General features: G+C 37.6%; 1 protein-coding gene across 2 annotated transcripts; it reads left to right on the top strand.

Annotated features, from left to right (window-relative positions):
• The first annotated feature begins 608 nt into the window (after positions 1-608).
• Positions 609-10,928, top strand: ocel1.L (occludin/ELL domain containing 1 L homeolog). Of its 2 annotated transcripts, none has more exons than XM_041562946.1 (6): positions 609-760; positions 3,464-4,697; positions 7,999-8,177; positions 8,521-8,692; positions 9,783-9,833; positions 10,339-10,928. In XM_041562946.1, the coding sequence occupies exons 2-6, from the start codon at positions 3,624-3,626 to the stop codon at positions 10,450-10,452; spliced, it is 1,590 nt and encodes a 529-aa protein (XP_041418880.1). In that variant the 5' UTR covers positions 609-760; positions 3,464-3,623; the 3' UTR covers positions 10,453-10,928. The 2 variants fall into 2 exon arrangements, with proteins under 2 accessions (XP_041418880.1, XP_041418884.1); XM_041562950.1 differs by having other exon boundaries at positions 611-760; positions 3,464-4,112.
• The last annotated feature ends 5,045 nt before the right edge of the window (positions 10,929-15,973 follow it).

Raw genomic sequence — 15,973 nt, forward strand, 5'->3', positions numbered from 1 at the left:
AGCTCAGAACATTGCAGTTTTACATGTATGTAAACTAAATGCTGAGTAACTAAATAGCTGACCTTAGTTAAACTTATTGCAGAGTGACAAAATGTCAACTTCTAGGGTGGCCCAATTATTAAGCAATTCCCACTAAGGATGCTGAACTCACCCAAGACAACTTTTATACAATCTAAATTAATATATGCCTGAGCCCTAACCAGAAATTGGTTGTGGGCATTATTTTATCCTATACAAGGTCAATAAAGCAGCAGACTAGAACAGGAGAGGCCAAGTCAACATCCAATTTTTCAGTAGCGATACATCCAGTCTACTACATGCAGAAGATTATTGATTAGATGTATGTTTAGATGAAAGAATCTCAGCATTAGTATTGAAGTTCTAATTGCAAATGTTTGCATGATGTTAACAGATAAAAAAGGGTGTTTACCTAGTCACTTGCAGCCTAATTTATAGGGCTGCACATCAACTGAGAGACAGCTGTTTCCAAATGAAACTTTCCCTTTAAAATCCTTCCTCACTCTCTGCACACCATTCTTCCTTGCTGCACCCAATATGTAGTTAATGGATAACAGGATATTCCACAAAGCATTCAGATAACAGTCCAGAAGAAAATTCTTCCCCCCATTAGGAACATAGAGCGAGATGCCGGGAGCTATAGGAGCTGGCCGTAGAAGCAGTAAAGCCTAACGAAACGAGTGGTAGCCACCATATGACCTTGAGCCATGTGATAAACTGTTCCAGGCGATGGAGCTCAAAGGTATTAAAGGCAGGCATTCGTTTTTTATTTTTAAACGTCTGTTTGTTGTAGCTGCCAGCTGTATTCCTCAGTTTCTGTTTTAATCTAACTACCCCATACAGTTTTAATATTTTCTTCCTAAATCACCTTATGTTTCTTTATTATATGTACACTGTTTCTTTATTATAAGTTTCATATCTGCATTTCTCTCTCACTCTGCGTGCAGTACAGTACAATGTTATCAGGGAATAGGAGTTTCTGTATTTGTCATGTAATGACACAGTCCATGATGCAATGCTCTCTGCCTGGCCTATATACTTAAAAAAGTGTCAGTATGGAAGTATAATGTATGTACATTATAATATTTTTCTGTATTTCCAAAAAATATTTCTCTGGAGACAAACGCCTATAGTACTAAAATATTTTTATATTTGTAAGACAAAAATAATCAACTTTGTGTGCATTGCATACATATTTTATTTGTCAACTGTTTAAAAAAAACATTTCACAATTTTTTTTTTAAATTTCTGACACATTAATCCAATTCTTCCATGCAAAGCTATGATATTTAAACATGTTTGTTAAGAGCAAATGAGAGTACTGTATGTACAATATGGAATGAGGATAGATACAATATGCAATGATAGAAGACACATTTATTTAAATAGATACATTACAGATGAGAGTACAGTATGGAAGTAGAGTAGAAAAGATTTGAGACAGAGAGTATAAAGAGTACAGAATAAATGCAAATCTGATCATGAAAGTAGATGGAGCAATATGGAACAATTTCTGTTTGCTAGGGTCTCAATCACCCTAGCAACCATGCATTGATTTGAATAAGAGACTGGAATATAATTAGGAGAGGGCTTGAATAGAAAGAGGAGTAATAAAACATAGCAATAACAATAAATGTGTAGCCTTACAGAGCATTTGTTTTTTAGATGGAGTCAGGGACACCCATTTGAAAGCTGGAAAAAATCAGAAGACAAAAGGCAAATAATTAAAAAACTATAAAAAAAATAAATAATGAGGACTATTTGAAAAGTTGCTTAGAAATGGTCTTTATATAACATACTCAAAGTTAACTGAAAGGTAAACCACTCTTTTAAGAAATTGATATGTTGGAACTCCAGTTAGCAATAAATATTTAGGGATGTAGCGAACTGCCGATTTGGTGTTCGCGAACGCCGTTCGCGAACACCGGCAAAAAATGTGAACGTTCGCGAACAGTTTGCGAACTTCGAACACCCGCTAAAATCGTTCGATTCGAACGTTCGAAGGATTTTTCATTCGATTCGAACGTTCGAAGGATTTTAATCGTTCGATCGAAGGATTTTCATTCGAATCGAACGTTCGAAGGATTTTAATCGTTCGAACGAATGGAAATCGTTCGAACGAATGGAAATCGTTCGAACGAATGGAAATCGTTCGAACGAATGGAAATCGTTCGAACGAATGGAAATCGTTCGAACGAATGGAAATCGTTCGAACGAATGGAAATCGTTCGAACGAATGGAAATCGTTCGAACGAATGGAAATCGTTCGAACGAATGGAAATCGTTCGATTTTAGCGGTCGAATGGTCGAACGATTTGTATTCGAATCGAACGCGAACTCAAAATGCGAACGTTCCCAAACGTTCGCGAACATTAGGCGGACGCGAACGGTCGAAGTTCGCGCGAACAAGTTCGCCGGCGAACAGTTCGCTACATCCCTATAAATATTTACAGGCACTTTGAATATGTACTGGTGATGCCATAATAAGCTGAGTAAATACAATAGTAACAGTCAATTTACATTTTTCAAGGGACCAGAAAACAAATGTGCAAAATCTGGGAAAAATGCATTATACATTATAAATTGGTGAAACCACACAAAATAGTGTAAAATGGGGGACAACCTGGGTACGTAAAACTGAGGTTTCATTGCATATGAATATTTGCCAATATTTTAAATATTTTAGTATGAAAACATGACTAGAAAAAAAGATTTTTAGAGAAGAGATCAAAACAGAATTTTTACCCAAACTTGTATTATTCCAACCATAATAAAATAATACAAAAACAATTAGTGATACATATACTTCTGACTATAAAAATGAATACTGAATAAATTGAAGATTAGTGATCACCCCACTATATATGATTGAGTACATCAGTTAGAAAATAGTAGAAAAGTGGAAGAGATCACAGCCATGTTGAACTTTAAGGATATGTAGTCTCCTTGGATAAATCATTTTCAGACTGACAGACTCCATACCTTAATATCATGCTATATAGTTATTTTATACAATTTAGATCCAGATGAATAGGTACGACTGCATATCTTAAACATAATAAGATCCACAACTTAGATGTTCAACATTATATTATCTCGATTTAACTGTCACATTTAGCTGTATTAAATATACAATGTGTAAGAGAAAGGACTTTAAATTCTATTATATCTCAATTGTTCGTTTGTGCAACGAATGTAATTCTGAAGTGTTTCTGAATGTCAGTTTGCCGTTTTCTGTTCTGTTTACTTTTTCTGTAATGTCAAATATATATATATATATATATATATATATATATATATATATATATATATATATATATATATATATATACACTATATAAAAATATTCCAGACACCTTCAATATTTCTTTAAATGAGCAGTCATAAATGTTCTGAATATACAAAGGTACACATAGTACTGAAAACTGTCTCCCGTTCCTTGCAGGACTCTCCAAGGCATGTTTCTGTCTGTAAAAATTAACTGAACTTATGATCACATGGTTTGGAAACTAGAGCAGTTCTCCTTTGGGATATGGAAAAAGAACTAGATCCTACTGATGCATTTGCAGTAAGACTTCTGATGAGGCAACACTGAACTGATAGCTATGTCTTCCATACCCGGGCTCTCGGAGAAAGAAAGGGATAGAAAGCCAGCAGAGAAATATGCTGCTTACAAAGGAGTGTCACGCTATTCTGATGAAAAGACACACTGGGGAGATACCCCAAGCTTCTCGTTTGATTACTATGATAAGGATACACAAAGAGGCTCAGTTATTTCACAACATCAGCATGACACAAAGCTTGAGGACTTAAGACCTGTCAGGCGGTTCTTGCCTGACTCCTTTAAGAGTTTCTTCAGGAGAAGTAGAAACAAAGGAGAACCGCTTACAGCAAGAAACCTTGGAATTGACCACTGTTCCCCACCTGTTACCCCTCTCCTAGATAATTTCAGTAGAGAATCTAGCCTTGGCGATAAAAAAGATCTTGCAACCAGTTTGTCCAGCAGCTTGAAATGCAGTCAAGAGTTTCCAGTCAATAAGCAGATTGATTCATTGCCGAGGAAGAGTGAGGCATCCACCAGCTATGAGGAAAAGGTAGAAGCCTACACCCTAAAATATTCCTACATGAAGTCCTGGCCTGGTTTGCTCAGGATTATGGCTGGGGTACAGCTGATTTTGGGTGGGATGGCCTTTGCTTGTACATGTGCATATATTCAGAAGGACTATCAATGGTACAACCTCTTTGGTACTGGACTCCAAAAAACATTGCCTGGGGGTTACAGCTACTATGGCCCAATGACTCCTTTTGTTATGGTCGTGACTAGTTTGGTGTGGCTCACTACACTGATCTTGCTGGGATTGGGCCTAACCATGTACTACAAGACAATTCTCCTTGACTCCCACTGGTGGCCCCTCACTGAGTTTGGCATTAACATTGTCATGTTTCTTCTTTATATGGCTGCTGGCATTGCCTACGTCAATGACATCAACCGTGGTGGCCTCTGCTACTCTGTGTTTGCTGTTAATCCGCTGATGGTGGCATTCTGTAGGGTAGAAGGTGGGCAGGTGGCAGCCATTGCTTTTCTCTTCTTCAACATGTTTCTTTACATGGTTAGTTCCTTTGTATGTCTCAAAATGTGGAGACATGAGCAGAGGCGCAGGACAGCCGGGAAGGTTCAGGTGAGGGACATAAAACAGACATACACATTTTTTTAACTTTGCAAACTTTTTCTGTCTTCATCTAGTACCATATCTATCTTCTTCTATCACATTGTCTTTATTCATTTCTGATATTTAAACTCGCTCAAATACCCAAATGTACATCTGTAACATAATATCCCTTATGCATCTCAAATATCAAAGCAAATATTCTTTTTCATGCACACCACCATCCTATAGTTTTATTGTTTCTTTTTTAAGTATTAGATGCCTTGATGCAGAAAAAAAGTAAATACGAATAAATATAAAATATGTTGAATGCCAATAACTATCTTTGGCTAATGTTGCCCTTGCAATGCTGAAGTAATTTCTAAAATTCCTAAACTGTCCAGGATTTGTATTTTTCTAGTGGACTAAAATTACACACGTTGCTCGTCTCCCTGTGAATCAAAATACATCCCATTTCTACAATATACTGTTCTATTCTACTTTTCTTCTGTATTTCTGTGATGGTTATGTATTTTCCAACCCAGGAAGTGCCCTCACTCACTCACTCAAAGGAATATGTATATGATTAAAGCTGGCCACAGGCGCAAAGATCCGATCGTACGAATCAATGTACGATCAGACTTTCCCATCTCCGACCTGCCACTAACCATTCCGACCAAATAAAGTAGTTAAATATTAGATCAGCTGATGTTCTGACCCTAACAGCAATCGTACGATAGACAAAGCTAGTGACAGTCTCCCACTGAAAATCGTGCGATCGGCAATACACGCAGAGATATTATCGGCAGCCAACAGAAATTTTCTAACCTGTCCGACCGACCAAACGACCGATCTCCGCTGGATGAAAAATGTCGGGACTCTCCACACACGGTCCGAAAATCGTACGAATCCCTGATTCGTACGATCAGATCTTTGCGTCTATGGCCAGCTTAAGGGAAGGTGCTTGCCAGCTTTCAGCTCTTATGGAACTGAAACTGCTATTTAATAAATAGAATAGAAATGGAAATTCTGCCACTTCACTCACTCAATAACAGTCTTCCTCAATGAGTGTTAAGGCAGTGTTAAAAATTGTTGGAAATATGACATTCCAAAGAATATACTCAATACATATGAGTTTAAATGCCTTTAGATATCCTTTGTAGTTTTTTGAAAAACTTTTACATTTTGGCAGTTTTTTAATTAAATATTTAATTATCTTTCCTTTATCTGGTGCAAAAGTGTTTTCAGTAGCAAAGTAACTTCTTAAACCACAGGGTTATTGAATTATTTTTTCGTGTTACTCCTGTCTAAACAGAATTTATAGATACATTTCGCCATTTTTTTCAGTGACATCTGTGTAAGATATGGCAACCAAACCATAGTCACACTGTTCTCTAAGTATGTGTCTCCAAGATGATAGATATTTAATATCAGCCAAGCTGCTGTTTCTCCTGTTTACCTATTCTACTTGCTCTTCATTGATCTCAATGTAAACAGCATAATAGCATCAAAAACAAATTTTGCCTTCACATTGCAATGAAGGTAAAACTTAAAAAAGAATGTTGTCTCATATATGTCACTATTTATGCTTACTTTGAGGAGCAAATAGTGCTTGGCTTTACATCAGCACCATCTTAACATTCTTTAAAGGAGAAGGAAAGGTTAAAACTAAGTAAGCCTTATCAGAAAGGTCCATCTAAATATACCAGTAAACCCCCAAAGTGGTGCTGCTCTGAGTCACCTGTCAAAAGAAACACTGCATTTCTTTCCTTCTATTGTGTACACATGGGCTTCTGTATCAGACTTCCTGTTTTCAGCTTAAACCTCATTGCCCTGGGCAAGAGCATGCTCAGTTTGCTCTTCATCCCCACCTCCCTCCCTTCTCTACTGTAATCTGAGCCCAGAGCAGGCAGAGACTTAGGCAGGAAGTGATGTCACACCATGTTAATACTGCAGCTCCTATCCTAAACAAACAGAGAGCTTCTAGAGCTGTTTACTCATGTATGGTAAAACATTCTACAGAATAAATATAGCATTCTAGCTTGCACTATTGCAGCTAATCTATTGGCAATAAAATGCCTCCATAGCTTTCCTTCTCCTTTAAGGACATGTAAACCCCCCACATAAAAATGTAATCTTTGAAATCTTTAAATACCTGCCACTCTGTTGTTAAAGGCACTCTAACCTTGCCTCACTGCACTACTCAACCACACTTTGCTCAGTTGTTTCTGGACTACACATCCTAGCATACTTTAACATATTATCAAGATCAGGGTTGCATCCTTAAAGCAACACTGCACGAAAAACTTCATCCAGCTTTCCAGGGCCTGTGGCAACATTAAAATGCACGATAATACTCCAATGAAAATCCCAGCTGACCTGTATAAATCTGGCTTTCTGTCCTTTGTTGCTGCATTTGGAGTTGAAAGCATTAGGTACAGTTTCCTAGCACTAAAGTAGTATGTCCTTTCTCCCCAAGTCTAATTCCATTGTAATATAATGACCCCAAAATGGCACAATAATTTATGTAGGTAAGATAAGGTGCAAGATAGCTGACATAGGGCTGGAAATCAACATTCTCACTGGTGATTCTCTTGCATTTGTAATTACATTTTTGATCAGTAGAATTATCATAGGTAAATTGGTTTCCATGTTTAATTGTGTTATATCTAAACTTCTATAGAGAACTAGGGGCTGTAGTGGGGCACCTTTATGGTTTAGTTTTGTGTCCCTTTAAAAGATTTATAGTAAGGCTACAGCATCCCCTTACTCACATATGATTCCTGCTCGTCCTTTAAGCCACTTGGCCCCCTTCCTCAGGAACTTACTTTGACTATTGGCTACTGAGCATGCTCAGCATGCTCAATTTTTTTCAGATCAGATTGAAAAGCACGCCCTTCAGTCTAGCAGCCAATGAAAGATAGCATTGCTGGTTTCCTTAGAAACTGTGGTCTAGCTATCTGCTCCTATTTTTTCTCCTAACCTCCTCTCCTGAGCTCAGCTTAAAAATTACAATGCTCAACCCAAACTGGATCTGTCTGTAAAATGGTCACTGGGTGAAAACTGCTATTTGTTTTAGGAAAATAATGGTTCTGGGCAAAGGGAGGGGGTATATGCAGTACAAATGATGCCAGTTGGGTGAGGTAGATGTGCCAAACAAACAAATATATGTGGTAGGAAAATGTAGGCTTTACATGTCCTTTAAGTGTATTGTTATATAAAGCACCATGTTTTTATGTATATAGGGGGACATTAATTATGGTGCACGGCAGATATTAGATATGTAATAAAGTGTTCATAATCTTTTGTCTATAATGTTTGTCCTCTTCAACAGAGAATAGACAGACCAAAACGGATAGTGTTCCAAGATGAGGTTGAACATTTGCGGGGAGCCAAGGGAATAGTCACCAAGACCATCCACTTCTCTGAGAAAGGCAGTGACACTGGCCCACTAAATCGATCTATTCCATATGGACACCGACCAAAGCCTCATGTGGTACCAGATTATTTGCTGTAAGCATTTCAATCCCCATTTTTTGTTTATTCTTGGCAAAGACGCTAGGTTTGGGCATTAATGAGGTAAGACATAGGCATATAACAGTGAAGATGCTGGTAGAACTTTATATTTTTTTTAAATAAGTAAATGATATGTTGTGCAATGTGTGTGATGGTCTGGGCAGACATAGGTTACCGAAAACCTGAGCCAAGACTTATGTTTTGGCTGTTGCCTGTTTCTATTTGTATACCTAAAAGTAGACAGTTTCTAAAAATGCCTATTAACTACCACTGCCCTCAAAACAACATTTGTCATTATAAGTTCTAAGGCCCACACTTTGAGATGCCCTGTGTTCTACAGGAAGTATCCTGAGATTCATACTGCCGAGGAAAGAGAGAGTTACAAAGCTGTGTTTAATGACCAGTATTCAGAATATAAGGATCTACATGCGGAGGTTAAGGCAGCCATGGTGAAATTTAAAGAGCTGGACATCATGATGGATAAGCTGACAAGGGGACCACAAAGCAAGACGGTGAGTTTCAAAGGGCATTTGTAAAGAAAAGTGGTCAGATTAGTTCTTATATGAACACTGTCGCCATGGGTGTCCACAGAAAATCTTCCAGGGGGGTAAATAAGTCAGTATAACATAGGGTAGCATCCCACTGAAGATGAACCTATTCATGATAATGCAGACAATTGGATTAGGAAATATAAAAAAAATTTGTGTTGTTGTGAATTAAATTAAAAACAATTTCTTGGAACTAGCTGGAGAAGTCAAGGTGGCCCTTCTGTGGACACCCATTGCTGTCCCAAATCATTTGTATCCAAAACATTAGGCAATGTGGATCAAAACTTTGAAAGAAATCATGACTTCATTCTTAGAATGCTTGCCTATCCGTTAATATGAAATTTCTTGATTCCCTTTATTATGACCAAAATGTGAATTATAAGGGCTGGAGCACACAAGAGTAAGCTGTATGTCTGACAGATGTACATCAAAGCGCACCTTAGTCTGGATACTGAACACAATAATAATATGATTCATAGAAGGGCATAAATTATTCCACAACCCATATATATAAGTCCAGGTTGTGTAGCACACAAGAAGCAGATATGGAACACCATCAAAAAGGGACCTCACCTATTTCCTATATTTCAAAAATAAAACAAGCACAATAACAGCAAGGCAGAGTCCACTTTATTAAAACATAGATCCAGTTTACATCTGTGGCAATATTTCAGCTGAATTCGCAGATTATTAAGTAAGTTGGACAAACAAGAGTGATAAATCAGGTTCTGGGAGATTTCAAAGAAATGTGTATATACAGAGAGATTATATATCATTACATATCATTCACATCAGTATATCTTAGTATAATCTTTACTATGACTATTAGGACACACCCTGTTAATCTTAGCAATAAAAAAGACTTCCACCCAGTTGAAGGCATAGTATAGTGTTACACAGCCACACATTCTGTCTCTCCGTGATATCCACTTTCTTTTTGTAGCGACACAAGGGGTATGTCCTTTAGCTGGAAATATATCTGTTTTATAAATATAACATTACATACTACAGAGAGCAATCGTCTACTTTAATACCTTTGTTTTCACACCTACAGGCACCAGAGAGAATCCAAGTCATTGCTCAAAAATATGAGAAAAAGAAGAATGTAAGTGCCATTTATACCGTTCTCTAAGCCTAGGCTGGTTTTTCGAAATATTAAGAAAACTGTGTCTAGTGCCTAAGATTAGGCATGCACTGAAAATTCAGGTGCTTAGAAAGAATGAAGTGCCATCCCCAGGATATCAGGTACTTACTCAAACAAATTCTCTAAATTCTATACATAGCTGTCAGCATCCCTGAAGGTGGTTTCCAGTTGCATCTATGGTACGTGTGTTACAGATGGTTGTTGTAAAACATTCCCTCGCAGTTATATTAACTGTTTTGTAAATCTTTAGACCTAAAACTGAGTTTGTTTTCAGTGGAATTATATTTAGTGCCATTCACATTTCAGCACCTAATAAAATGATTCTCACCCTCAGACAAATAAATGCATACATATATTTCTATCAGGAATGGAGCAGGAAGGTGGGTTATAGGCTAATTTTCTTGCTGAGAAATATATATTTTTATTTCTGCTGTATCATTTTTCTCCTTTTCTGTCTCTCTATTAGGAACCCACGTTTATTGAGAAAAAAGAACGCTGTATCTATTTGAAAGGAAAGCTGACGCACATCAAAAAGCAGATTCAAGCATTTGATCTGCACCAGGGAACTGTATATTTCTGAGACTTATGTTGTTGAAATATCCTCACTTTTCTGTGGTTTGGGTAACTACCACAATTGAATAACATGGGGCAGATGGATGGGCCCCAGACCTAAGAGCTGGAAGTCTGGATTGAGCCAGGAAGACACAAATTTTATAACACTAACTTCCTGCAGCACATTTCAGCTGTAAACTTATGGATTGGAGTCCGGACGTACCAAAAAAAGGACTACAGCAGTAGTTACAATATATAGTAATATAAAAGGAAAAGATAGAATACTTATAATATAGTAGGGTAACTTAAACCAACAAAGAACAAACTTGATTTAGTTAGACAAAAGGTGGAAACTAGAATTTGTCATAGAACGGGTAAATTGGGGTTAAATGCTCCATCTGCACTCCTAGCACATTTTACCTTTTTCCATGGAATTCCTGTCAGTTTACCCAGCATGTCAAGGGGTTTATAGCAGCATGGCAGTGAGCTGCAAGTACTACATACTCTTTCAATTCCATGCTATTGTATTGGGTTGCACTTTTGGCACTTAGCAAACATTCAAGCACAGCTGACCTGCTCCTTTTTCCTTAAAGGGGATGTCAACCCAAAAACATTTTCATAATATATGTTGATTAAATATTTTCAGTGGTTTTAAAATTATGTGTAAATTGAATTGCAGTTAAATGTAATATTTGATGACCTCTTTTCCAGTTTTGTTTTGTCTTTTGTTTAATCATCTGGCTTCTGCTACATGTTTTTTAGCAACTAGACCCAGAAGTGCACCGAATATAAACAGCCACTCATGTGCTGTCTTTAATTGGATGTATATATTAAAATCCAATAAAAATGGTAATTATTATATATTAGAATGTTGATTCGAATTACATTTATTTTTCATTATGCGAAAAACAGTTTTTGGGTGGAACTGCTCTTTAGGTGCAAGCCCTGATCTACTCCCTGCTACTCCCTGCACAGAGAACTGTGTCATTAGCATTGATCTGAGGCAGCACAGCTAGCAGGTTATCCACCGAGCAGGGTGCAATAAGCTGTGTCCCTTTAATAATTGATGTGTAAAAGAAAACGGATCCGCACACACACCGATTAGTGCAGTCGGGGATTATCCCCTTTTATTCAGCCACCAAACATCAACGTTTCGGGGGGGAACACCCACCCTTCATCAATTTAATAATTGAGCCCCCATGTACCTTGTTTGCAAAGGAGAATGATCTTACTAATGTTAGCACTCACATATGTTTATCAACATGATATGAATAATATAACGGTGCATATCATTCAAATACAGGTATAGGATCTGTTATCAGGAAACCTATTATCCAGAAAGTTCCAAATTACATAAAGGCTGTCTCCCATAGACTCTGTTATAATCAAATAATCTAAATCTTTAAAAATGATTTACTTTTTCTCTGTAATAATAAAACAGTACCTTGTACTTGATCCCAACTAAGAAATAATTAATCCTTATTGGAAGCAAAACCAGCCTATTTGGGTTTATTTAATGGTTACATGATTTTCTAGTAGACAAGGTATGAAGATCCAAATTACTGGAAGATCCGTTATTCGGAAAACCTCAGGTCCAGAGAATTCTGGATAACAGGTCCCATACCTGTAATACTTTTCTGCCTGCTTTATAGGATAAATACACAAATGCCGCTATTTAACAGAATTTGTGAGCCTATATAATCTCACTTTTTTCATGTAGTGAAATGCTTTATATTTATTTACATTGTTTGTGGTTCCCTATAGTGCAGGGTTTCTCCCTGCTGTTATGTATGCCTTGAAATTTCTATCAATGAATTTCTAAAAACATGCTCAAAACACTTCATTGCTATTTATAGGGCCATGAAATTATTGTACTGTTTGGATAAAGCTTTATTATTGGCATATCAGCCATGTATAGTATAATACCGATGCTGTTTTGTTAGTGCTTCTTTAAAACCTTGATATAAATATATTGAGATTTCCCCCAGACTTAAACTTAAAATGCATCTGCTTGTCACCCACATGATTCTTAATTGTTTTACAAATCCCCATATATAAGCATTAAATACAGTCTGCTAAATTTATGTATTATACAGTAGAACCCCCATTTTACGTTTTTCAGGGGACCAGGAAAAATTTGGTAAAATCTGGGAAAAAGTAAAATCAGGGAAATTTAACTTTTTCTTCAAGTACTGAAAGGATATAAGCACAGGAGTCTATTTACATTGAGATACAATATTTACTGTGTTAATAACAAGGGTTAAGCATTGTAGTGTTAATGTTATACTATGTACAAGGCCTCTCTGTCAGTCACATACACAACCTAAAGCAATAAGTGATTGGTGCAGGACTGTATACAGGGCGGACTAATTGGAATTGACCATTTACAGGCAGAACCAAGGCAAAATATACATTGTTTAGGATTTTAAACCTCATTATTTCACAAATAATATTCATAGAGGAAAAAAAGCAGTTTTTTGGGTACATCAGGACAATATTTTGATGTAAAATCCGGGAAAACATTACTGAAAATCAGGGAAATGCACTCATTGAAATGCATTATAAATTGGTGGGACCACAAATAAAAAATGTAAAATGCAGGGAAGCAAAAAATCATGGGACTTAAAATCGAGGTTTCACTGTAGTTCATTTAGGCCCTAGCAAATATTCACTCACCATCACATTTTTATTGGGTATTTCTTAACCCTGCTTGTGTTACTGATGAAATCGTCTAGGGTGGTATAGAAAGTAGTATATGGCATTTTATGTGAAAAATTGAGAAATGCTTACAAACAAAAATGTTATTTTTGCCCACCAGGGGGGCTGCCAGGCCTGTACCTCTTCTCACGTCTACCCCTGTTCTAGGCCCTTGTCCCCCTGCCACCTGCTAATCACTGACGGATGTCCCCTGACACGTCGTCATCACTGTGCCGTCACTGCACATGCACTTGTTAGCGTGAGGCAAGAGGGAGGGGCGAGATGGGCAGCTGGCCTGCCCAGAGCGCTTGGCCAGCTAGCACATTGCTGAGCCAGCAACACCCAGTGTAGAGTTGCCACCTATCTGGTTTTGACCTGGACAGTCCAGTTTTCGTGAAAACAGCACTTTGCACTGACAGGTGTGGTATTCAGCCAGTGGATGATCACTGCGTCACAGCATTGTCCCTCATGCCATAATCACTCTCCTTGAAGGCACCAGCCCTGCCCCTGACATCACCCATCCAGCCCTCAGTATCATCTGCATCACCCGCTGCCCAGACTTTGTGAAAAGGAAGGTGGCAAACCTATTCAATGTATTCACAGCAGGCTTTTCTTCACAATATAATACCAATTTCAACAAAGAAACAAAGAAATTAAATGTTCATCATTCATACACTGGAACAAACTAGTCAATGGGTAGACTGTAAACCTCAGTAACTTTCTTGTGCCATTGTATTAGTCGCTATTAAAGGGCTTACTCACCTTTATTATAACTTGTAGTATGAAGTAGACATTGATATTCTAAGACAATTTGCAACTGATCCATTTATTATTATATGTGGTTTTTGAATTATTTAGCTTTTTGTTCAGCAGCTCTCCAGTTTAGAATTTCAGCAGCTATATGGGCACACACTTCAACATGTGCACTTCGTTGCGCGTACATTTTGATGTGTGTGAGTTCCGACACATGTGCACAGCTCTTAAATAGGCCCTCACTCCAGTGCAAGGTGATTGTCTCCTGAGCGTTTTTCTGTGACTTTGATTCCTGGTTTTATATTCAGTTTATTCCCCTTTTGAACAGCTGTTTCTGACTCCAGCTTGACTTCTGCCTGGCTTAACTACGAGTTTTCTCATCCGCTTCTGATTCCTGCCTACGACCTCATTTAAGTGCCTAGAACTGTGTTATTTGGTACTTATGTTACTCTTCATTCTGGGCTCGTTCCTGTTGCTCACTCAGGTTTTGAGTTCCGGTGAGAGGCATAGGGGAGGCTGTTATTCATCAGATCCACCATAGAACTGTGTTAATCTGGTTGCTAGGGTCCAAAAAATACTTTTTTTCCAGGTGTTGACTAAGTAACTAAAGCACCTGCACTGACTCCCCCAGACTGAATACAGCCCCTGTTTTCTCTCTTTACTGTATATGCAGTGCATGCAGTCCACTGTCTTGCTAACATTTTGGGGCCGATTCACTAACTTTGAGTGAAGGATTCGAAGTAAAAAAACTTCGATTTCGAAGTGTTTTTTGGGCTACTTCGACCATTGAATGGGCTACTACGACCTTCGACTACGACTTCGAATCGAACTATTCAAACTAAAAATCGTTCGACCATTCGACCATTCGATAGTTGAAGTACTGTCTCTTTAAGAAAAAACTTCGACTCCCCTAGTTCGCCATCTAAAAGCTACCGAAGTCAAAAGCCTATGGGGAAGGTCCCCATAGGTTTGGCTAACTTTTTTTGATCGAAGGATATTCCTTAGAACGTTGGATTAAAATCCTTCGAATCGTTCGATTCGAAGGATTTTATCGTTCAATCGAAGGAATAATCCTTCGATCGTTCGATCGCACTATTTGCGCTAAAATCCTTCGACTTCGAAGTTGAAGGATTTTAATTCCCAGTCGAATATCGAGGGTTAATTAACCCTCGATATTCGACCCTTTGTGAATCAGCCCCTTTATGTTCCTTTTCTTATATGAATAGTAACAGCAAAAAAAGAAAGTATTAGTAAAGTAGTAAATTAATTAAATAAATAAATAAAACCTGAGCCCTTTTTCTGCTTTGAATGGCTGCTCCCACAGCTAGACAGGAACTTTTTGTTGCTGTTACTATTCATTTAAGAAAAGGAACATAAAATGTTAGTGGACTTATTATATAAATAAGTTCCTGTGTAGTTTTCGGAGCAGACATTCAAAGGAGAAAAGGCTCAGGTTACATAGCAGATATGCTCTGTAAAATATAATGGTGTTTCACAGGGTTTATCTGTTATCTGATATTTAGCCTGTGTCATTTAGCCCTATTTCAATTGTATATACAGCATATATAAGCTATATTAGTAGCAAACATATCAGTTTAACCAGGGCAGGGCACCATTATATTATATTTTAATTATGTTAAAACATTCTTATTATTTGGTGCAATCTTGCTTTCAAATGTATCCTTATCTTACAGTAGCATGGCCTTCATGTGATAGCATAGTGCCAGCAGCACATTCTAACAAAGGATCATATGGCAAATATCCCTTAGAGGACCTATCCATTTGCACCAACTGTGAACAATTCGGACATCCCATAAAAAGTAGCACTCAGATAAGGAAGAATTTAAAACAGAGTCATGTTGAATATTCTTTATATCTTAACCCAACAACTGACACCTATCCAGCAATCCATTAGCCATTAAATGGTGCAGGGTGTAGTACAGGGCCAACAGCCAATGGTAAACTGGATATTGAGACTGTTGGGAATTAAGTTACAAGTAAGCTGGCGCTGATTGAGCACATTGAAATCAGAAGAATAAACAGCCAACGCCTATGAATATGTGCATTATAAAGTAGCAGCAAAATTAGTACCGTAAATT

This window comes from Xenopus laevis, chromosome 1L (assembly GCF_017654675.1).
Source record: "Xenopus laevis strain J_2021 chromosome 1L, Xenopus_laevis_v10.1, whole genome shotgun sequence".
NCBI classification, from domain to species: Eukaryota; Metazoa; Chordata; class Amphibia; order Anura; family Pipidae; genus Xenopus; species Xenopus laevis.

Bases quoted from the DNA above. Each gene is read 5' to 3' on its own strand.
- ocel1.L (XM_041562946.1), top strand. From the start codon at position 3,624: ATGTCTTCCATACCCGGGCTCTCGGAGAAAGAAAGGGATAGAAAGCCA. The intron at 4,698-7,998 runs GTGAGGGACATA...CCTCTTCAACAG, and splicing joins GGACAGCCGGGAAGGTTCAG to AGAATAGACAGACCAAAACG. The intron at 8,178-8,520 runs GTAAGCATTTCA...TGTGTTCTACAG, and splicing joins GTGGTACCAGATTATTTGCT to GAAGTATCCTGAGATTCATA.